General features: G+C 45.1%; 1 protein-coding gene across 1 annotated transcript in view; it reads right to left on the bottom strand.

Moving 5' to 3' along the window:
- The window catches only part of dock3 (dedicator of cytokinesis 3), a 1,401,685-nt gene extending 1,380,566 nt beyond the window's left edge, over positions 1-21,119 (bottom strand). Inside the window, 1 exon segment of the mRNA XM_041191502.1 lies at positions 20,998-21,119. Within this exon segment, the coding sequence (XP_041047436.1) occupies positions 20,998-21,100 (103 nt within the window). The 5' untranslated portion in view covers positions 21,101-21,119.
- Positions 21,120-23,332: the final 2,213 nt, after the last annotated feature.

The raw sequence follows: 23,332 nt of genomic DNA on the forward strand, positions 1-23,332 counted from the left end.
AACTTTGTGTTTTAGATCATGGTAATAATTTAAGTGGCTATTTTGCTTAGCACAAACATAGTTAAAAAGGTCAAATTCAAGTTAAGAGAAAGTATTTCCAACTTCTAATTGCACTACCAAAAGACCATAAGACATAGGACCCTAAGACACAGGAGCAGAAATTAGGCCATTCAGTCTGCTCTACCATTCAATCATGGCCGATAAGTTTCTCAACCCCATTCTCCCGCCATCTCCCCATAACCTTTGATCCTCTTACCAATCAAGAACCTATCTATCTCGGTCTTAAATACACTCAATGACCTGGCCTCCACAGTCTTCTGTGGCAATGAATTCCATAGATTCACCACTCACTGGCTAAAGAAGTTGCTCCTCATCTCTGTTCTAAAAGGTCTTCCCTTTACTCTGAGGCTGTGCCCTCGGGTTCTAGTCTCTCCTACTAATGGAAACATCTTCCCCACGTCCTCTCTATCCAGGCCTTTCAGTATTCTGTATGTTTCAATCAGATCCCCCCTCATCCTTCTAAACTCCATTGAGTATAGACCCAGGATCCTCAAACATTCCTCCTATGTTAAGCCTTTCGTTCCTGGGATCGTTCTCCTGAACCTCCTCTGGACCCTCTCCAAGGCCAGCACATCCTTCCTGAGATACGGGGCCCAAAATTGCTCACAATATTCTAAATGTGGTCTGACCAGAGCCTTAGAAAGACTCAGCAGCACATCCCTGCTTTTTTATATTCTAGTGCTCTCAAAATAAATGCCAACATTGCATTTGCCTTCCTAACTACCGACTCAACCTGCAAGTTAACCTTAAGAGAATCCTGGACTAGGACTCCCAAATCCCTTTGCACTCCAGAATTCTGAATTCTCTCCCCATTTAGAAAATATTCTATGCCTCTATTCTTCCTACCAAAGTGTATAACCTCACACTTTCCCACGTTGTATTCCATCTGCCACTTCTTTGCCCATTCTGCTAACCTGTCCAAATCCTTCTGCCGCCTCCCCGCCTCCTCAATACTACCTGTCCCTCCACCTATCTTTGTATCATCTGCAAACTTAGCCAGGATGCCCTCAGTTCCTTCATCTAGATCATTAATGTATAAAGTGAAAAGTTGTGGTCCCAACACTGACCCCTGCGGAACTCCACTAGTCACCGGCCGCCATCCTGAGAAGGACCCCCTTATCCCCACTCTCTGCCTCTTGCCAGACAGCCAATCTTCTATCCATGCTAGTACCTTGCCTCTAACACCATGGACTCATCTTACTGAGTAGCCTCCTGTGCGGCACCTTGTCAAAAGCCTTCTGGAAATCCAAGTAGATAATATCCATTGGCTCTCCTTTGTCTAACCTACTCGTTACCTCCTCAAAGAATTCTAACTGATTTATCAGGCATGACTTCCCCTTGATGAAACCATGCTGACTTTGCCCTATTTTACCATGCACTTCCAAGTATTCTGAAATCTCATCCTTAATAATGGACTCTAAAATCTTACCAAAGACCGAGTTCAGGCTAATCAGCCTGTAATTTCCCTTCTTATGCCTCACTCTCTTCTTAAACAGGGGGGGGTTACACTAGCCATTTTCCAATCCTCTGGGACCCTCCCTGACTCCAGTGAGTCCTGAAAGATCACCACCAACGCCTCCACTATCTCTTCAGCTATCTCTTTCAGAACTCTGGGGTGTAATCCATCTGGCCCAGGTGATTTATCCACCTTCAGAACTTTCAGTTTTCCTAACAACTTTTCCTTGGTAATGGCCACCATACTCACCTTTTCCCCCTGACCCTCTTGAACTTTGGGGATGTTACTCTTGTCTTCCATCATGAAGACTGACGCAAAGTACCTATTCAGTTCCTCCACCACTTCTTTGTTCCCCACTACTACTTCTCCAGCCTCATTTTCCAGTGGCCCAATGTCCACTTTTGCCTCTTTCTTACCCTTTATATATCTAAAAAAAAACTCTTTGCAATCTTCTTTTATATTACTGGCTAGTTTACCCTCATATTTAATCTTCTCCCTCCTTATTTCTTTTTTAGTTGTCCTTTGTTGGACTTTGTAGGCTTCCCAATCCCCTGGTTTCCCACTGCTCTTCGCCGCATTGTATGCTTTCTCTTTAGCTTTTATGCTGTCCCTGACTTCCCTTGTCAGCCATGGTTGTCTCGTCCTCCCTTTAGTATGCTTCTTCTTCCTGGGATGAATTTTTGCTGTGTCTCCCAAATTACTCCCAGAAACTCCTGCCATTGCTGTTCCAATGTCTTTCCTGCTAGGCTCGTCTCCCAGTCAATTCTGGCCAGCTCCTCCCTCATGCCTCTGTAGTTGCCTTTATTCAACTGTAAAACCGTTACACCTGATTCCAGCTTTTTCTTCTCAAATTGCAGGGTAAATTCTATATTATGGTCACTTCCTCCTAAGGGTTCCTTCACCTTAAGCTCCCTTAACAAATCTGCCTCATTGCACATCACTAAATCTAGAATTGCCTGTTCCCTAGTGGGCTCCACCACAAGTTGCTCCAAAAAGCCGTCTCGTAGACATTCTACAAATTCCTTTTCTTGGGATCCACTAGCAACCTGATTTTCCCAGTCTACCTGCATATTGAAATCCCCCATGATCACTGTAACCTTGCCTTTCTTACATGCTTTTTCTATCACCTGGTGTATCTTATGCCCCACATTCTGACTACTGTTCAGAGGACTGTACATAAGTCCCATTATGGTTTTTTTACCTTTGAGGTTCCTCAACTCTACCCACACAGATTCTACACCATCTGACCCTACCTCATTTCTTGCCATCAATTTCATTTCATTTCTTACTAACAAAGCAACCCCACCCCCTCCGCTAACCTGCCTATCTTTTCGAAAGGATGTATATCCTTGGATATTTAACTCCCAGTCTTGATCCCCTTGCAACCATGTCTCCGTGATGCCCACCACATCATACCTGCTAATTTCAATCTGCGCCACAAGCTCATTTACCTTATTTTGTATATTGCGTGCATTCAGATACAACACCTTCTGTCCTGTATTTCCCGTCCCCTTTCTCATTGTCGTCCCTTTATCTGATGTGCTTGAAGTTAGATTCCTAGCCCTTTCCAAACACTCTGTCCTATTTTGTGTTCTGGAGAATTTAATAGCCTCTCCTGGGCTCTCCTTTCTTTTCAGTTTTTTCATAATTTTCTATGAAGTTGAATCCACCCCCTACACGCTAACCTGCTGCTTAGTTTCCCATTAGTCATACTTCTTGGAGTTTTACCCTTCCTTTCTCCCCCACTTTCTAGTTTAAAGTCCTGTTGACCATCCTATTTACCCTTCTCGCTAGATCATTGGTCCCAGATCAGTTCAGGTGGAGACCGTCCCAACGGTACAGATCCCTCCTGTTCCAATACTGATGCCAGTGGCCCATGAAATGGAACGCCTCTTTCCCGCACCACTCCTTTAGCTATGTGTTTACTTCCCTTATTTTCGCGCCCCTATGCCAATTTGCACGTGGCTCGGGTAGTAGTCCAGAGATAAGGACCTGTTCTTTAATTTAGCTCCTAGTTCCTGATAATCCCCAAACAGGTCCTCTTTCCTAGTCTTACCTATGTTATTTGTCCAGACGTGGACCACAACTGGATCCTCCCCCCTCCCATATCCTTTCAAGCCGGTCAGAGATGTCCCTCACCCTGGCACCAGGCAGGCAACATACCATGCGGGACTCTCGATCCTGCTTACAAAAGATGTTATAAATTCCCTTAATTATAGAAACCCCTACAACTACCACTTGTCTTTTTGCAACCCCCTCTTGAATGGCCTCCTGTGCCACGGTGCCGTGGTCAGCTGGCTCATCCTCCTTACAGCCCTCTTCCTCATCCACACAGAGAGCAAGTACCTCGTACCTGTTGGACAAGGTCAAGAGCTGAGGCACCTCTGTTCCTGAACACAGGATTCCTCTATCTGCCTCATTTGCAGTCACACCCTGCTGACCCTGACCACTGACCGAATTTGAGATACTTAGTCTACCGGGTGTGACCACCTCCTGAAACAAAGCATCGAGGTAACTCACCCCCTCCCGGATGTGCCGGAGCTCGGACTCCAGCTCATCAATTCTGAGCCGGAGATCCTGCAGCAACCAACACTTGCTGCAGATGTGTCACTGTGGCTCGCAATGGGATCGGCCAGCTCCCACATCATACAGCTACAGCACATTACCTACCCAGACATCTCGACTTAATTAATTAATTTATTTATTAATTAGCTTTGGAATGTTTTTTTTCACATTTAGTGCAGGTTTCCTACCAACCAATCAGGTCACAACTTTCCTGAGATGTCACTTTTTCAGTTTTGGCTTCAGTTACTCTATGCCCCGAGGTCACCGCTCCAGTGCTCCTCCCTCCGAGTCTGCTCCCTGGAGACAAGGCCGCAAATCTCCGAGTTAAGCTAGATTTATACTCACTGCTCCAGTGCTCCTCCCTCTGAATCTGCTCCCAGGATTTACTCACCAATCAGCTGCTTTTTCTCTAAAATCCACTTTCAGAAGAGTGTCCCTCGCAGATCTGGTGCACTCGTGAAGGCACTGGCTCTTGCTCTCTTTTTTTTTAAGGTTTGAGGAGGAGGGAGGGATGGAAACATTACAGCAATGCAATGTTTGGGGCTATTCCATTCTTTGACAGTGGGTTTTCCTAGATTCCCTCCTGAGACGCGTGCGGCGACTTCTCCCGGAATTATTTTTTTTTTAAAAATATACTTCATTCATAAAATATCTGGAAGAATATTCCAAGCCATTTCAAAATCACCATCACATAAGTACAATCAGATTCAACTTTTACACATGTATCACAAGGCGCATCAATACAATCAATGAATATTACAATCAGACAATGGTACTGTAGTTAACAACATACATCATGTTGCACTCTGAGGTGCTTCAATACAATTATAATACAATTAGTATTCAATGCAGACATTCATCTTGAGCTGTGCAGCACCAGGGGCTCTCAACAGTTCCCAGCCCCTCGGTGCTCTGAGGCAGAAAGGTCTTAGACAGCAACCTTTCCCCATTGCGCCTTTGCGGCGGCTGCCCCAAGCTTTAGTGCGATCCTCAGCACGTAGTCCTGGACCTTGGAATGTGCCACTCTGCAACACTCGGTGGGGGACAACTCTTTGTGCTGGAAAACCAACACGTTTCGGGCTGACCAAAGAGCATCTTTCACCGAGTTGATGGTTCTCCAACTGCAGTTGATGTTTGTCTTGGTGTGTCCCCCTGGGAACAGCCCGTAGACCACAGAGTCCTGTGTCACAGAACTGCTCGGGATGAACGTTGACAGAAACCACTGCATCTCTCTTTAGACCTTCTTTGCAAAGGCACAATCCACTAGGAGGTGAACAACAGTCTCATCCCCACCACAGCCACCTCGAGGGCAATGTGCAGAGGGGCTGAGACTCCTGGCGTGTTGACAGGAAGGGCCTTTCTCACCACCAGCCAAGCCACGTCTTGGTGCTTGTTGGAAAGTTCTGGCACAGACATTCTGCCAAATGACTTTGACAGTCTGCTCGGGGATCCATCCCACAGGATCCACCCTTTCCTTTTCCTGCGGGGCCTCCAAGACGTTACGTGCCGACCACTGCCTGATGGACTTGTGGTCAAAGGTGTTTCTCTGCATAAACTTTTCCACCAGGGACAGGTGGTATGGCATGGTCCAACTACTTGGAGTGTTCCGCTGCAGTGTGGCCAGACCATCCTTTGCAACACCGAGGACAGGTAGAACCTCAGCACGTAGTGACACTTGGTGTTTGCACACCGAGGGTCTACGCACAGCTTGATGCAGCCGCACACAAAGGTGACCATCAGTTTGAGGGCTATGTTGGGCACATTTTTTCTCCCTTTATCTAGAGGCTTGTACATCGCGTCCCTGCGGACACAATCCATTTTTGACCTCCAGATAAAGCGAAAGATAGCTCGGGTGATCACCATCGCGCAGGAGTCTGGAATGGGCTGGACCTGCGCCATGTACAGTAACAGCAAGAGTGCCTCAATCCTGATGACCAGGTTCTTACCCACAATGGAGAGGGAGCGTCGCTCCCACATGCCCAGTCTTTTTTTCATCATAGACACTCGCTCCTTCCAGTTTCTAAAGCATGCCCCAGTCCCTCCAAACCATATCCCCGGCACCTTCAGGCCATCAGCCCTGATGGTGAAGGGGACAAAGGATCGGTCAGCCCAGTTCCCAAAGAACATGGCCTCACTCTTTCCACGATTTACCTTGGCTCCCGAGGCCAGTTCGAATGGTCGCAGATGTGGATCAGTCTGAGCACAGACAGCAGATCAGAACAGATGACAGCGTCATCGTCCATGTACAAGGAGGCTTTGACCCGAGTGCCTCCACTGCCTGGGATTGTCACTCCTCTTATGCCCGGATCCTTCCTGATGCACTCAGCAAAGGGTTCTCTGCAACACACAAACTGGACAAGGGAGAGAGGGCAGTCCTGCCTGACTCCAGATTTAATCGGAAAGCTATCTGATTCCCATCGATTGAGACTGCGCTACTGATGTTAGTGTAGAGCAGTTGGATCCAATTGAGAATTCCCTCCCCAAAACCCATTTTGGAGAGCACATCCACCATGTAGGTGTGCGATATTCTGTCAAAGGCCTTCCCCTGATCCAGGCTGATGAGGCAGGTGTCCACACCCCTGTCTTGCACATAGGCAATCGTATCCCTGAGCAGCATGAGGCTGTCAGAGATCTTCTTGCCCGGCATAGTGCAGGTCTGGTCAGGGTGGATCACCAATTCCAGAGCGGACTTGACCCAATTGGCAATGACCTTGGACAGAATCTTATAGTCCACACTCAAGAGTGAAATGGGTCGCCAATTTCTAATTTCCTCCCTTTCCCCCTTGAGCTTGTAGATGAGGGTGATGATGCCTTTCCTCATGGATTCTGACATGTTGCCGGCCAGGGCCATACTCTCGTACACTTCTAGCAGGTCTGGGCCGATCCAGTCCCACAAAGCCAAGTAGAACTCCGCCGGCAAGCCATCGCTTCGAGGAGTTTTACTCTTCTCGAAGGACTCAAGGACCTTAGTCAGTTCGTCAGGAGTTCGCGGTTTGTCCAGGCTCTGCCGTGTACTGTTGTCTAAGACCTCCATGATAGAGGAATGGATGGACTGGGAGGCCATGCTGTCTGTGGGATTCACATCATACAATCTGGCATAAAATGATTTGCTGATCCTCAAAATGTCGGACTGCGATGACTTTACTGAGCCGACTTCTTCCTTCAGGCTGCTGATCACAGAGCTCTCTCTGTGTACCTTTTGGAAGAAGAAACGTGAGCACGTCTCATCCTGCTCCACGGAGCGGACTCTAGACCAGAAGATGATCTTGGAGGCCTCCGAGGCAAAGAGCGAGGCTTGTTGGCTCTTCACTTCTTGGAGTTCCTCCTTGACATCGACCCCCTTCAACTGCAGCCGGAGCAGATTCTGCACGTTCTTCTGGAGTCGCGACATTTCCCTTTGTTCCTTTCTAGCTTTCTGGGCACTTTTGAGGATGAAAAACCTTTTGATGTTTCCCTTGACCGCTTCCCACCAGTGTGTCAGGGACTCAAAGAGGGTTTTCACGGCTCTCCAACCTTTGTAATCCCTCTTAAGCTCCTCAATGTTCTCTGGGGTCAGCAGTTGCACATTTAGCTTCCATGCCCCCCTGCCCACCCTCTAGTCTTCCTCTAAGCAGTTAACCAGTAGGAGGCAGTGGTCAGAGAAGAACACTGGCTTGACGTTGGTGGATCTGACTGTGAACACACGGGACACAAACAGGAAGTCTATCCTGGAACGGATGGACCCGTCTGCCCGCGACCAGGTGTATCTACACTGCGCTCCATCTGCAGGGTTGCTGAAGACGTCGCGCAGCTTAGCATCCTTAACTGTTTCCATCAGGGATCTGGACGTAGCATCCAATCTGCTGTCGGCCCTGCCGGATTGTCCAGCTGCATCGATGATGCAGTTGAAGTCACCGCCCATAATGACCGGCCTGGAGATCGCCAGCTGCTGCAAAACCACCAGTCACTCGGCCTTTTGTGCCAGGGTGTACACATTAATTAACCAGAGTGGAGCATTCTTGTACATTACGTCTGCTATGAGGAGGTGCCCGCCCACCACCTCCTTAACCTCGGAGACAGTGAAGTTGCCTCCCTGCAGCAGAATACCCAGGCCGGAGGAACGAGAGTTGTTTCCACCCGACCAGATCGATGGCCCATGGGACCACCATCGTGACCACTGCCTGTAGAACCTGAGGTGCGGAATCGCACACTCCTGCAGAAACAACAGGTCAGCTTTGATCTTGACAAGGTCGCAACACATCGCGTAGTAAATTTAATGCTACGCACATTTATGGACTTCTCCCAAAATGCTTCAGTCACTTCTCACCAGCGCCCTCTGTTGGATGCTCTTCCTCCTGTTGAGTGCAAGAGTCCATCTCCTTGATTCCCTCCTGAGTCGCGGTGTCTGCGGTGACAACAATCATACTACATGGCAGCAATTTGTCTCCAGCATCCCCATAAATCTTCCAGTGTCTGATCCACATAGGTAAATTTCTTCACCATGGGAAACAAGCAAACTCTACCTGAAAGATCCACCATCATTACAGCAAAGGAGGAAACTCAGGCTGGGATTGTCAACTTCACTGACTCGTGAGTTGAAATTTCCCGGCTCCAGAACTCGACATTGTAGGTATAAGAAGTTGATTAAGTACAGGCCACAAAATTTTCTTGAGGGAAATAGAGAGAAGTCAAAATGTTCTCTCATTCTGAACCAGTCACCACTTCTCCTAGCTTACTATGAGGTAACACCGATCAAGGACTGATGGCATGCAAACAGCTTTACCAGCTGAGATAAAGGAGAACCACCAAGAGACAAATAAACAGAATTCCATTTTCTTATCTGCCATTGTTCAAAGTCTCAGCTGTAGAACACAGGCACTGCTGAAATTCACGCAATATATTTCCCATACTTCTGAAAAGCAAAATACTGCAAAACCATTGGTTCTGACAAAGGGTCATTGGCCTAAAATATTTACTCTTTCTCGCCAAAATTGCTATTGAATATTTCCAGCATTTTCTATTCCTCACCTATACCTCTCTTACAATCAAGAGAGAAGTATGTGAAGTCACACACCATCCTTGGCTCAATAGCCATCAAAATTAACTGAAGTCCAATCATGTAGCATAAAAGAGATGTTACACAATTCTACCACACTGAACATCTGATCACGTAAGTAATAATAACCAAAACACAGTAATCTGTAAAATGACCTGTAGCAGGCCACCTTAATAAAACGTCAACTCTTTTGTTCTGTGGAAGGGTCATGAGGACTCGAAACGTCAACTCTTTTCTTCTCCGCCGATGCAGCCAGACTTGCTGAGTTTTTCCAGGTAATTCTGTTTTTGTTAATAAAACTAATGGCTTTCTACGAGAAGACTATAATAATTGAGGATAATTCAACTAACCGAGTTACACTTTACTGAGTTACAGATTTATCCACTCTATACTTTTAGGACATTTGGAAACAAAATGTTACTCATGTTCACAGTAGATTTTGAAGACAATTTAAAATGTTAAAGTTTGACATATATCAAAATAAGAGGAATTTTTCACCTCTGATTTGTGGGAAAGGCAATAAAAAGTGACGATAACCTTCTGATTAAGATGAAAATATGATACTACTGCTTGGGCAAAACACTGTCCGATTTGTGAATAGCAATTTAATAGCAACTAAGTCTCTCTCGCTCTAAAGGCTGAAACAAAAGGAGTTTCCCAGAAGAGAAATTTAATTCAACAAGAACAGAAGTTCATAAGATAATATTTTACATAATTTTGTGAATCGTAAGATCTCAGTGATTTGAAAGGGTTTCCCTAACAAACAGACAGTGCTCATCGAAAAAATCACTAGAATTAGAGTCAAAGAGTACTGTGATTGCTGCTTTACAAAATGAGGTTTCAGCCACTGAGTTAAAGACATTATAAATATTCAAAAGGAAGATGCATTACAGGACAAATGGGACAGGAACAATCATAGGCAACCTTTTTTCAATTTTCATTGCTTGTCTTATTGATGGGTTCTTTGATAGTGTTCAATAGTGCCCACAATTGTGAAAAAATGTTCTAGGCTAACAAACCACACCCACCCATCCCCACCTTTGAATATTCACTGGATGCCACACTGGATCAGAGCACAGAATCTGTCCATATATCTGGGATCCTGTAAGGTTGAGAGTGTACAAGGACCGCTCAATTCAATTCCACAAACATATATGATGGGTAGGATTTTATGTCCCATGGGCAGGCAGCACCAGACCTGATCTGGCAAAAAAATAGCACACGATGACATTGGACAAGCGCCTTGACATCATCATGCATTCACGTGATATTTCAGTCGGCGAGCACACGAGAGCCAACAGCACGCCCGCCAACAATTAAGAGGCCTATTAAGGTATTAAGAGCGAATTGGCCAGGCGGCCTTTGCATTTTTGAGGAAACCTCATCCACGAGCAGGATGAGGTTTCCAACATTAATTTTTTAAAAATAAAAATGTTTTGACATAATCTGTATTATGTATACGTTCATGTGAGTCCTATGTGGGGATATTTTTTTCAGAATTTCCAAACCTTTATTTTTAATTTTAAATTTCTTCAGCTCTGAGGCAGCTCTCTGCCTTCAGGGAGCTTTCATTGTGCACTTCCCCACGCCTGCACAGACTTCAGTGCTCACCCTTCTCCTGCCTCCACCCCGGCAGCACTGAGCCTTTCAGCATGCATTTCATGCTGGCTGGCCGTTAACTGGCCAGCCAGCATGAAATCATGGTCAAGGGCTGATAGCAGGTGGCTGACTGTTTCCCAGCTGCTCCCAGGCCCGCCCAACGACCTGAAAATCCTGGCCCTATAAGTTCAACATGTGTTTATCAGACACCGGTGCTCTCATGTTCCAAGGATACTGGATTTCAGGAAAGGGAGAAATGTTTGTAGAGACACCCATCTCCAGAAGGTAAGAGAGTCAAACTTCCAAGTTAATTGGTGATCTTCTCCCAGGTTTGGGAAGCATTCTGAACTGCTTCTAGATGGATTTTCTAACCATTAGGATGGATAAGCAACCTACTCGGGGTATCAGCAGGTGTACTATAATACCCACTAAATATTGAACTACAACAACACTGATGATCCATGTACCAATTTGTAATCAGTTTGGCATTGTAGAAGATGTGTGGAGGACGGGCTCTTACATAGAACAATAAATTGTATTGTCTGCAGAGAAACATGCCTTACTGGAGTCAGAAAGCTAGCCAGAACTAATTATCTGTTTTTGAACCAAGTGAACTTTCATCACTATTCTCAAGTTTAAGCTCCCTAAATGCATGCTCCTCACCAAAATGGGAGGATGTGACCCGTCAAAAAACATTTTCTTCCGAGAGGACTACCACCTCGGATATGGGGTGAAAATCTAAAGCATCTATGTTCAATACTGTTGGAAAAATACTGCTGAATCAGGTTCTGCAGAAGGGATCTCACAAATAGTTACACAGAATATTGCAGCCAATTATCTGCTGTGTTTTCCCCGTCTGGAAGGGGCACAACAGTTGCTGAATGTCAGCAAAGCAGATAGAGGTGGTGGGCAAGCTTTTCCTTAAAAGATTATCTGAAAAAAAAAGTGCCATGAATGCCTTGATCTGTTTTACCTTCTAGCTGCTTGTTTCAGTTAACAATAATGAAGCTCTGAAATGAGCTGCAATAATGAATAAGGGTTTTATGAGTGTCCTAGAAACTGAGAATCAACTAAATGGGAGCACTCTGCAACTCTGAAAACTAATATAGATACCTGCAATTAAAATTTCAAATGCCTACTTTCACATAACCACACTCAGGTGGGCTGCAGCCAGATTGCTCAGCATACCGCTTCATCTGTTGCGGTGTTACCATCTTGAACTTCTCTCACTTTAAAAATCTGTAGATAGAAAGACAGCAAGCATTTACTGACATCCCGAGATGTCTCAAAACACTTCACATTCAGTGAATTATCTCTGAAGTTCAGTCCCTCTTAAATGATCAAACACAACATCAGATCTGCACATAACATGATTCCACAAATTATATATTCAAAGCTATAGAATCAGTCACTGGTCAGGATTCTCCCTGCTTTAAGGATCCACAAAGTTCTGTCTGTCAAACCTAGCCCTTGTGGTATACAGGAACTTGATCTATTATTACAAGTGATAAAAGACAGTCTTAGCTGCCATTTTCACAAGAAAATGATTGTAGCACAGTATTTTTAAAAATTGAGGGCACTACCACAAAATGACATTCGCTTCCTTTGCTGCTAATTGATGTAGGGATTGCATGCAGACCACTGAAGATGTTTAATGTGTTTATTTTATCTTAAATTATCACCTACAGACTGATAATGATGTAAAAGCAAGTACCTAAACAAACTGGACATTTACCAGTACAATGTTGTTTCACTGACTGACACGAAAGCATAGAGAGAACACAAAAGGGTTCAGATAGTATGCTAATCTAAAACTGATGCAAAAAAACTTTCAAAGAGGGCTTTGTAGAATGTTTCAGTGCAAAGTCAACTGAAATGCTGAATCCAGCTGGGAAAAACAAAAGAAAACTGTCTAGTGGTTGTTTCACACCGAGTGTACAAACAAATAAATCGGGGAGCAGGGTGTCATATGACTGACATTCCAATATCAGAATACGCAAGGTGACACTTTTTTAATCCCTTTCCAAAAAAGAGAGACCATCCTCTATGTAATAAAATCAAAATACTGCAGATGCTGGAGATCTGAAATAAAAACAAAGCAGGTCTGGCAACATCTGTGGAGTCATAATGGACTTGTCTTGTTAACTCTGCTTCTTGCTCCACAGGTGCTGCCAGGCCTGCTGAGATTTTCCAGCACTTGGTCAACCTTTATACGACTTATTCCCCCAGGACAAATGTGCTCTTCTGCTTAAGTGCAAGAGGAAAGTCAAAATGACGTATGTCACTTTTGTTATGAAAGCCTTTAATTTCAGCTACAAATTGCCAAAAGCTAAACTGTCAATCCAAATAAGAAAACTTTAAAAAGTAAAAAGGGTGCCCGATTGATTGAGGCATACAAAATTATGAGGGGCATAGATAGGGTAGACAGGAAGAAACTTTTCCCCTTAGTGGAGGGGTCAATAACCAGGGGGCATCGACTTAAGGTAAGGGGCAGGAGATTTAGAGGGATTTGAGAAATTTTTCTTCATCCAGAGGTGGGGGGTATCTGGAACTCTCTACCTGAAAAGGGTGGAAGAGGTGGGAAGCCTCATAACATTTAAGTAGTATTTAGATGAAAACCTTGTATGCTATTGCATTTCAAGTGGAGGACAAGTACTGAAAAATGGGATTAGACGAGATAGGGGATTGATGACCGATGCGGACACAATGGGCCGAAAGGCCTCTTTCCGTGCTGTAAAACTCTATGATTGATGTGAATAGTGGTTGTGCTATTTCAATTTCGGATGCTCCTCTTCACAATCTTCTGGCCCAAAACTCTAAGTCAATGATACAGTTTTGAAGTTACTATGTATTACTATGATATCTTAGATTTTTTTGGTTTATATAAAAGTTTTGGCACCATTTGTCAACACTTCAGCTGTCACAATTCAAAGCCTCAAAACTATATGAGAGAAGGGGTAGACAATTCTTTCACACTTCTTTTCTCCCCCACTGGGAGTACCTTTACAAGGACCCTCCAATCTGTAAACATTCTGTAAACAGCAAATACTTTCTGCTTTTGCTTTCAGACTGTTTATTTCCATCATTTAGTACTTTCAAAAGGAAACACCTCCACCTCAACAGCAGAATATTTCACATCATATACCACTCCTGTCCTTACAAAATCGTAAATCATTTAACCTTCATGAGTAATGCTACAGGTCAATTACATACAGAATTACAAAGATGCACTAGAAATTACAAAATAAATAAATACTATACGTATGAATTCTCAGGAGCTGCAATTATTTTCAGCAAGACCCAGAGAACTTGCCCTGGTCTCAAAGGCAGCCAAACAAAAACCTTCATAATCGTAAACAGCTAAATACCACCTGTTAAGATTATTAAAAAATAAATTCACTAAAGGTTATCCATGCTTCTTTATTTTAATGTGGATAGTATGAAAGTGTCACTTTAATGAAGCCTTAACTCATTAAAGACATCCTAATTTATTAAGTAGTGGCAGGGAAAAATAATTTCCCACAAGCTCTACCTAACAGATTTTTGGTGAAGTATTACTCAGCAGAAATGTTACTTGGATATACCAAGGAAGGAGATTATATAAGTTAGTATTTGAATTCAGTTTGCACTAGTTCAAGATTTGTAGGCTCTTGCAGAATGATTAGATGTGCTGAATGACCTTCCTGATCGGTATCATGGCTTTCTTAATAGATATATGGATTATGCACAGCAGAAATGTCCAAGCTTTTTGTGAGCCATGTGTAAAGTTCAAACCATCCCTAACAATCCCTCAAAGAGCAGATAAAAGATCTAGTATTCTGGTTTAGGGTTTGTTCACCAATAAGGTAACAGTGCTAAAAGCAGCCCTTTCCAAATTTCTAAAACTCATGAAATTCAAACAGGACAAACCAACAACAACGAAAGGCAAGTGCAAATAGAAAGGTGGTTTGTGGGCACACGGCTCAACAAATTGGGACACCTTACTCAAGCACCAGTGTGTGTGTGAGTGGGCATTATTTCCTTTATTTTCTTCTTATGCAATGCACCACTGCACCATTGAAAGGTTAAGTGAGCTACCTGTGATGTTCTAAAATGGCCATTGGTAGATGCTCAAAAATTGTTCCGGGATAATTCTACTTTTTTTATTTTTCACCAATCCCTTGGGATACGTTGGCCAGGATTTTCAAAGGGCCGCAGGGTCAGGGCCCGGTTTTCGCGGGCTTTGAAAATCGCGGTCCCGAAGGTCGTACCGGGTCTCAACATCTCCAGAACAGTTTCGAATTTTCAGAAGGCTGACAGAAGCGAGCGAGCGGGAAATCCGAACGCCACCAATCAATTGCGCCTTAAGCTCATTAAGGAGCTCATTAAAAGGTCTAAAAACAAAAAAACTGCGGATGCTGGAAATCCAAAACAAAAACAGAATTACCTGGAAAAAACTCAGCAGGTCTGGCAGCATCGGCGGAGAAGAAAAGAGTTGACGTTTCGAGTCCTCATGACCCTTCGACAGAACTTGAGTTCGAGTCCAGGAAAGAGCTGAAATATAAGCTGGTTTAAGGTGTGTGTGTGGGGGGCGGAGAGATAGAGAGACAGAGAGGTGGAGGGGGTTGGTGTGGTTGTAGCGACAAACAAGCAGTGATAGAAGCAGATCATCAAAAGATGTCAACAACAATAGTACAATAGAACACATAGGTGTTAAAGTTAAAGTTGGTGATATTATCTAAACGAATGTGCTAATTAAGAATGGATGGTAGGGCACTCAAGGTATAGCTCTAGTGGGTTTTTTTTATTTTATATAATGGAAATAGGTGGGAAAAGGAAAATCTTTATAATTTATTGGGAAAAAAAAAGAAGGGGGAAACAGAAAGGGGGTGGGGATGGGGGAGGGGACTCACGACCTAAAGTTGTTGAATTCAATATTCAGTCCGGAAGGCTGTAAAGTCCCTAGTCGGAAGATGAGGTGTTGTTCCTCCAGTTTGCGTTGGGCTTCACTGGAACAATGCAGCAAGCCAAGGACAGACATGTGGGCAAGAGAGCAGGGTGGAGTGTTAAAATGGCAAGCGACAGGGAGGTTTGGGTCATTCTTGCGGACAGACCGCAGGTGTTCTGCAAAGCGGTCGCCCAGTTTACGTTTGATCTCTCCAATGTAGAGGAGACCACATTGGGAGCAACGAATGCAGTAGACTAAGTTGGGGGAAATGCAAGTGAAATGCTGCTTCACTTTAAAGGAGTGTTTGGGTCCTTGGACGGTGAGGAGAGAGGAAGTGAAGGGGCAGGTGTTGCATCTTTTGCGTGGGCAAGGGGTTGTGCCATAGGAGGGGGTTGAGGAGTAGGGGGTGATGGAGGAGTGGACCAGGGTGTCCCGGAGGGAGCGATCCCTACGGACTGCCGATAAGGGGGGTGAAGGGAAGATGTGTTTGGTAGTGGCATCATGCTGGAGTTGGCGGAAATGGCGGAGGATGATCCTTTGAATGCGGAGGCTGGTGGGGTGATAAGTGAGGACAAGGGGGACCCTATCATGTTTCTGGGAGGGAGGAGAAGGAGTGAGGGCGGATGCGCGGGAGATGGGCCGGACACGGTTGAGGGCCCTGTCAACGACCGTGGGTGGAAAACCTCGGTTAAGGAAGAAGGAGGACATGTCAGAGGAACTGTTTTTGAATGTAGCATCATCGGAACAGATGCGACGGAGGCGAAGGAACTGAGAGAATGGGATGGAGTCCTTACAGGAAGTGGGGTGTGAGGAGCTGTAGTCGAGATAGCTGTCTCTTTATGGGGTATGTGGAACATTCCTTGTTGCAGTCCTACTCCGGCCCCCTTCCACAACTCTTTCTCCGGTACATCGATGATTATTTCGGTGCTGCTTCATGCTCTCGTCAGGACTTGGAAAAATTTATTAATTTTGCTTCCAATCTCCACCCCTCCATCATTTTCACGTGGTCCATCTCTGACACTTCCCTTCCCTTCCTTGACCTCTCTGTCTCAATCTCTGGTGATAGACTGTCCACCAATATCCATTACAAACCCACCGACACCCACAGCTATCTCGACTACAGCTCCTCACACCCCACTTCCTGTAAGGACTCCATCCCATTCTCTCAGTTCCTTCGCCTCCGTCGCATCTGTTCCGATGATGCTACATTCAAAAACAGTTCCTCTGACATGTCCTCCTTCTTCCTTAACCGAGGTTTTCCACCCACGGTCGTTGACAGGGCCCTCAACCGTGTCCGGCCCATCTCCCGCGCATCCGCCCTCACTCCTTCTCCTCCCTCCCAGAAACATGATAGGGTCCCCCTTGTCCTCACTTATCACCCCACCAGCCTCTGCATTCAAAGGATCATCCTCCGCCATTTCCGCCAACTCCAGCATGATGCCACTACCAAACACATCTTCCCTTCACCCCCCTTATCGGCATTCCGTAGGGATCGCTCCCTCCGGGACACCCTGGTCCACTCCTCCATCACCCCCTACTCCTCAACCCCCTCCTATGGCACAACCCCTTGCCCACGCAAAAGATGCAACACCTGCCCCTTCACTTCCTCTCTCCTCACCGTCCAAGGACCCAAACACTCCTTTAAAGTGAAGCAGCATTTCACTTGCATTTCCCCCAACTTAGTCTACTGCATTCGTTGCTCCCAATGTGGTCTCCTCTACATTGGAGAGACCAAACGTAAACTGGGCGACCGCTTTGCAGAACACCTGCGGTCTGTCCGCAAGAATGACCCAAACCTCCCTGTCGCTTGCCATTTTAACACTCCACCCTGCTCTCTTGCCCACATGTCTGTCCTTGGCTTGCTGCATTGTTCCAGTGAAGCCCAACGCAAACTGGAGGAACAACACCTCATCTTCCGACTAGGGACTTTACAGCCTTCCGGACTGAATATTGAATTCAACAACTTTAGGTCGTGAGTCCCCTCCCCCATCCCCACCCCCTTTCTGTTTCCCCCTTCTTTTTTTTTTCCCAATAAATTATAAAGATTTTCCTTTTCCCACCTATTTCCATTATATAAAATAAAAAAAAACCCACTAGAGCTATACCTTGAGTGCCCTACCATCCATTCTTAATTAGCACATTCGTTTAGATAATATCACCAACTTTAACTTTAACACCTATGTGTTCTATTGTACTATTGTTGTTGACATCTTTTGATGATCTGCTTCTATCACTGCTTGTTTGTCGCTACAACCACACCAACCCCCTCCACCTCTCTGTCTCTCTATCTCTCCGCCCCCCACACACACACCTTAAACCAGCTTATATTTCAGCTCTTTCCTGGACTCGAACTCAAGTTCTGTCGAAGGGTCATGAGGACTCGAAACGTCAACTCTTTTCTTCTCCGCCGATGCTGCCAGACCTGCTGAGTTTTTCCAGGTAATTCTGTTTTCATTAAAAGGTCTGTCCGTTCGGGTTTGGAATTATTTTTCCCTCCAGTAAGCCCAATCAGTTTCGTGCGTGTCGGTTCGTCACGACGACCTGGTACAGTAATTTTCTCTGCAATCGCTGAGAGTTGAAATCTCGGGGCAATTAATGCCAGCAAGAGCGCTGCACCAACCATGGCTGTTTTCGAGCTCCTAGCCTTCCGACGAGCTGCTTGCTCAAATCGGAAAGGCAGGAACAGCTCTCAACATGCCTTTGCCGCAGATGCCAGGTAGGCAGCTCCTACCACCTGGAGTTACTCGGCACCTTTAATTGGGGCGGTCAAATTCGCCACCTGGCCAATTAGGCTGTTTAAAATTAGCGTCGCAACGCGGGTTGGCGTCGAGACCCAAAATTCATCCGGCTTAAAAACCAAGTTCCTAGTGTCTCTCTTGGTCCAATTTGGGAACTCAACGTGAGAATATTGAAGATATAATTTCACATTCTAGCATTCTGTAGCACGGGATCTTGGAACTCCAGTGTGCTTTAAAAATCGTAGACGTTGATTGTGGTATTTCACTTATGTCTGTCACCGTTAGCTGGATAATTTGGAAAAGTAACAGTCTAATTTTAATCAATCCATCCTTTTTCCAAAAAAAATCCATCAGTAAAGCCTCCCTGATGGCTCAGTATTTTTTAGCCATGAAGAGTTTACCCAAACCAGGAAGATTCCAAATTTGGTCTCCTTCGGTGCTAACTTACTTGATTTCAACAAATACTATATAGAAACTTGATCAATATTCCTGCTCCGCTATATTATACAGCAATTCCTGCTGGCCGTGACGTTATCTGGGTATCAGGTGAAGACAATCAAAATTGATTGGAAGTGACACTCACTTTCCAGCCCCACCCAAGAATGAACACCACTTGAAAGAATTACTGGAAGGCACCCGACACTTGTGGAATTAGAAACCAGTAGCAGTAAATGTCTTCAGGAAGCGAAAGGAATGGGGAAATTGTGAAGCAAAAAAGGCATCACAAACTATTTTGCAAGTGTGACCACTAATGCACCTCAACATGTCTCTCAAATCGCGAGAAGAACTGGCATATCTCAACATAATGCAAATTCAAACTGGGAAATTCGGGCAAGCTCAGATTTGAAATTAAACCTTTTCCAGGCACCAGTGCAAGGCTTTAGGGAACAGCTTGCAAACAAAGAATTGTGAAGATGCAAGCCCCTTCAATTTTTTTTTAGAAGAGGGAATATGGATGGCCAAGAGGAAAGGAAAATTACTTGTACTTCCCTTTGTGGTGCACCAAGATAAAACTGGCCTGCGAACCTCTTTCCTATCTTATCAAGGATAACGGCAGTTGAAAGGCTCCTCTACATATTATATTTTACTGATATGGACCAACAAATCACATGGATAGCCACCATATCTAACTTGTTTAAACAGATGCAATGGTAAGATGCTGCTGTAAATGGATACCTAGTGTCGTTGCTCCACACACAAGCTTGCATGTACCTTCGCATTTGATTGCCCAACCACAACATTTCCTGTTTACAATTTGAAGTTGTCATTCAACCAGACGGGTATTACTAAAATCTACTGGTACAAGTCATTCCCACATGGTCCCTAGCAGCTCTAAAACATCGATACAACAATGATGATATTTCGTAAATAGAACCAGAAGTTTTCCCTGTTCGTCTTACAAATTATGTCATACCGCAGCTACTGTTAGACACTACATATTCTAAACTGTATTAACCAAATATTAAGAACATATTCAATAATAGACCAAGTAATCCATTGTTTTGTTATAAACTTTGTTTTGAACAATTGCCTATATCATTCGCATAAACGGTGATTTTATGAAGCTCCCAAATATTTCAACCTCTTCATAAATGAGAGTACATTTTATATTGCCACCATCCTTAAAATGGTGGAAAGGATGTAGAGCAGATGGTATTTAGGCTGTAAGATTTGTTCTACAGTCTCCTGTTGACCTACGTTTTGCTTGCTGCACCACTTATTTCGTGCCCTCCATTACCATTTTAAACATCCAACAGGATCCATGTGTGTGTGTGCTGCAAGGTACATTTTGTCAGAACGTAATGACAGCGCCCTCCACCGAAATATGATACCTTTGACTAGCCTGGAACATCATACATAACCAAATCACAACGGTGAGAAAGAGAGCGAGCAAAACACAAGCTCCATCAGGAGACTGAATTTATATTTGCAATCAGCGCTGCAAAAATTAAAATCCTTGACATGCAGCAATGCATGCAAGAACAACGCTAACGCTTATACACTTCGCACGCAACAGTTTATGTAACGGTTTCTAATGCACTTCGCAGGGAAGCTCATCTGACATCAATTCTGCGATATTTAGGGTCAGCTGTCATCGACTTTGAACACTTGCAACCAACTGTCTGACAAACCGAGTGGCCAACGCAGACCGTTAAAAAAAAACCCATCATCGTGAGGGCAAACTGCACCATCAAAAGCCGCCGTCCTTTTCACTAAAGTTACAACCATCTCATTTCATTTAAATGCTCCTTCCAGAGAGCCGCCAGAAAAACGATTACGAACATTAAGTGTTATTCGCTGCGCCCTGCAGCCCCCGCACTCCGCCACCGGTTGTTTGTTTTTTTGAGACGAGAGCAGGGGCGGGTGGGGTTAAGAAGAAAGAGAGATGACATTAAGACGGTGCTCGTTTTTCTTTGCTACTTGATTTGGGTGGGTGGTGGGGGGCAAAAGAAAACGGCAAACACCATCAACAAATCAACTCACCGACGCCAAATTTCTCCTCTTCCGTCGGTGTCCACATCTCGCCCGGTGCAGGATAAGCCTGAGAGGCGGCCGGTTTGCATGGAATTCTCTCACGGTGCGCGCGCGTAGAGAGGCGGTGTTATTGCTCACTGACCCGGCACTGAAGTGACTATCCTCTTATCCCTGGCTTGGTGACGACGGTACACGATTCGCCTCAGCCGACCCAGCTCTCGCTCATTGCGCCACAGCGGTCGCATTCCGTCCCAGCGACGCCATCTGGACTCACGCTGCTGCTGCTCCCGTGCCGCGGCCGCGCGCCTGTAAGCATGCGCTACCTAACGGAAACCGCTCGCGCTACAGCAGGAGGGAGGGTGGGGGCGGCTGGCCGCCGGTAGCCGATAGGACGGGGCGCTCTGTTACCATGACGACGGGGTAGACGCTCGGGAGGACGAGGACGGCGGCTCTTCCCGCGTGCAAGGATCGTCAGGAGATTTTTTGGGAGAAAAAAACGAACAGATCGAGGGGTATATAGACTTCAACAGATTTGAAAGACCAGTGACCAAAATAGCCGTCTTGTCACTTGGTCAATGACTGGTGAGTTGAGCTTCCAATCCCATCACCAAGTCGTTATATCCAAACTATACACTATACACTGCACATGTTTACAGAGTGGTGGAATTGCAGGATTGCCTGTACATCTGTCTGGAGGGGATGCCCCCCCCCCCCCCCCCCCCGCCTCAGACTTTTGACATTTAGACTCGTGGCATTTTTGTTTGCAGTAAAATTCGTGACATTCTTAGGTGCCAATTATAGAAGTGATTATTCGTGCCCACTGAAGCAAATGATGCATTGCTTGAAGACCGGTTTGATGAGAAGTTGAACTGAAGCTCGAACTGTTGGACCAAAGGCAAATTTATACAGATGCTGGAAATCAGAACAGAAAATGGGGGAAATACTCAGCAGGTCAGACAGCATCTGTGGAAAGAGAAACAAAGTTAACATTTCAGATCTACCACCTTTCATCAGAGCCTAGTTGGAGTCTGCATTGCCCAAGATTTGAGTGCAATACCACCATATGATCAGCCAAAGAAGCTGCTGCTTACTAGAGCCAAAAAGGACAAGATGCCTCCTTTCTCTTCCGCACAATTTTGAAGTCGTCGCGATCCCAAGAGGCGTGCATGCCAATCTATAAAGTTAGCAGAAGTTGACCAGAAGTTTCAAAATTTGGCTGACGCAGCCCTCAAAAAGCTGTAAAGTCAAAAACGAGTCTGCTAACAAGCCACTGAAAAGACAAAGGGTAGTTAGAGGCATTGTAAGTTAAGTAAAACAGAAAATGTTGGAAATTTTCAACAAGTCCGACAGCAACTGTGGAGAGAGAAACAGTTAATATTTTAGGTCATTGGAATTGGAGAAACAGTATGAGCCATGTGATCTCCTGGGAGAGGCAAAATGCTGGACAAAAGTCCATCCAGATGGGAAAACATCCGTAAAGGTCCTCATTGATTACTTCTTCCAGCGTTCTCTGCCCAAAGGCTGGTCCGATCCATAGTGCCGCAACCTCCACCACGGGTAAGGCAAGGAGGCAGGCCCCGGACCCAGGGCTAGGGAGAGAAATCATGGGCCTTGGTCTCTTTCCAGGCAGTTTCATTCCGATTTTGGGAGCGGGCCCTCCTCTGATTGATACGGAGCAGGGAATGTCCTCCTCTGAATCTTCATTGAATTAGTGGAATAAATGTTCAGAGAGGAAGGTTCTATTCTAAGGCAGCAAGAAGTCCGGTGAGGCCGCGGATCGTGGTCATGTGATAGGCTGTAGCCCACAATACTGGAGAAGGCCAGTTCATTAACACAGTCATATCCCTATCATTGTTGGACATTTACAAAGAGGACCTTTAATGTGTTAACAAAGACACAGAAAAACTAAATCATTACAGTTTTGCACATCCTGCTAATGGATGGGGGTAGGGGGGGTGCATGAATATCGTTATTCTGGCTTTTATCTGGTCATCACTGTTCAGTGATATTTTGTGCAACCACTCCTCTTACTTTGTAGCATTCCTTCCCACATCCCTCTCTCTGTCCCTCCACCTCTCTCTCCTTTGAAAACTTTTTCAAAGCCCATTTTTCTGACTAATCAATTTCCTAATCTCACCCTGGCTTACTGTCCATTTCTCCATTCACCTATCTGAGAAAAACCGTAGGATATCTTATTTAAAAATGTAGAAGGTGCAATTTGAATTCAGTAAAAATCTGGAATTAAAAGTCTAATAATGACCATGAAACCATTGTTGATAGTTATAAAAACCCATCTGGTTCAATAATGTCCTTTAGGAAAGGAAAGCTGCTGTCTTTGCCTGGTCTGGCCTACATGTGACTCCAGACCCACAGCAATGTGGTTGACTCTTAAATGCCCTCTGAAATTACCTAGCAAGCCATTCAGTTGTATCAAGCCACGACAAAGTCTCAAAAAAAGGAATGAAACCGGACAGACC

Source organism: Carcharodon carcharias, chromosome 7, assembly GCF_017639515.1.
Source record: "Carcharodon carcharias isolate sCarCar2 chromosome 7, sCarCar2.pri, whole genome shotgun sequence".
Lineage (NCBI taxonomy): Eukaryota > Metazoa > Chordata > Chondrichthyes > Lamniformes > Lamnidae > Carcharodon > Carcharodon carcharias.